The sequence below is a fragment of the Aplysia californica genome, unplaced genomic scaffold, assembly GCF_000002075.1.
Source record: "Aplysia californica isolate F4 #8 unplaced genomic scaffold, AplCal3.0 scaffold00334, whole genome shotgun sequence".
In the NCBI taxonomy this organism is placed as follows: domain Eukaryota; kingdom Metazoa; phylum Mollusca; class Gastropoda; order Aplysiida; family Aplysiidae; genus Aplysia; species Aplysia californica.
Genome location: NW_004797604.1, coordinates 566,421 through 567,605, shown reverse-complemented (window position 1 = coordinate 567,605; position 1,185 = coordinate 566,421). Strand labels below are relative to the sequence as shown.

Below are 1,185 nucleotides of genomic sequence, written 5' to 3'. Positions count from 1 at the left end.
TCTATCTATCTATCTATCTATCTATCTATCTATCTATCTATCTATCTATCTATCTCAATGTATATATATATATATATATATTTTGAGAACCATTCAAACGAGAAGAGTCACCTTTGTCTTCCATCTCTTTGTTCTTAGTTATATTTAAGCTTTTCTGGATGGTGGTGACGAAGCCGTTTCACCTCCAAATTTCTCTGATTCGTTTTTATCTGAAGAAAAAGTTGCCTCAAAAGTGGTTTGATGTAATTAATAACTGCCCGAATTTAAATATTTTAACTTTTTAGCATTTTAAAGTAAATTAGTTAACCAGTCGTGAAGTGAACACACAGCACTCCAAACACATACCGTCTATGAGTTATCAGGTGGATTTGGTCGTGTTGTTGCTGAAAATAGAACGCGCCTAACAAGGGCCCAATGGGCACATAGGTATCTGTGTCACTGGGGGAAAGTGTGTCGTAAACTTTCACCCCATTGTCAGGGCTGGGAGAGCGTGAGCCCTCTGTGCAGTGTTATTTTTTAAAAGTCTTCTACCTTTTTACAAGAAGAGTTTAATTAAAGACGGGCGTGGGAACCGGCTTATTCTTTCTGAGCCCTAACGACATTTGATTGGCTGTTAGGTTACTATAGTTGTAAGCGATGATTGGATAAACGGGCAAGTCGCCAAGCTGATAACTGTGTGTTCATTGTGTGCGATCATAACGGTTTCAACTGCTTATTTCGTTATTTAAGAAACTTTCATTAACTAAGGGATAGAGTTGGGGAGGGGACGGGGTGGGGGTGAGGGGCTCAAGCCCGTAAGCCCTTCACTACCCACCGCCACTGGTGTCGTGTTGTATTTTCCCAGATATGTGTACTCACTGTGTCGTGTGTTGTATTTCCCCGGATATATGTGCTCACCGTGTCATGTGTTGTGTTCACCGTGATGTGTGTACTCACTGTATCGTGTGTTGTGTTTTCAACGTGTGTTTCGTGTGTTGCGTTCACAACGTGTGTGTCGTATTGTATTTCCCAGGATGTGTGTGCTCACTGTGTCGTGTGTTGTGTTCACAGCGTGCGTGTCGGCGGACAGGGAGGACACCGACAGGGATGTCCTGGAGCCAGAGGACAATTATGGTGAGGACATCAGTCAATTTCTTCTCTAAAATGACCCCCTCTCTCTCTCTCTCTCTCTCTCTCTCTCTCTCT

The 1,185-nt window shown here is 42.7% G+C and overlaps 1 protein-coding gene across 1 annotated transcript in view; it reads left to right on the top strand.

Moving 5' to 3' along the window:
• The window catches only part of LOC100856793 (neurotrophin), a gene marked incomplete at its 3' end in the record, with an annotated part of 42,455 nt that overhangs the window by 30,752 nt on the left and 10,518 nt on the right, over positions 1–1,185 (top strand). Inside the window, 1 exon segment of the mRNA NM_001253761.1 lies at positions 1,053–1,115. Within this exon segment, the coding sequence (NP_001240690.1) occupies positions 1,053–1,115 (63 nt within the window).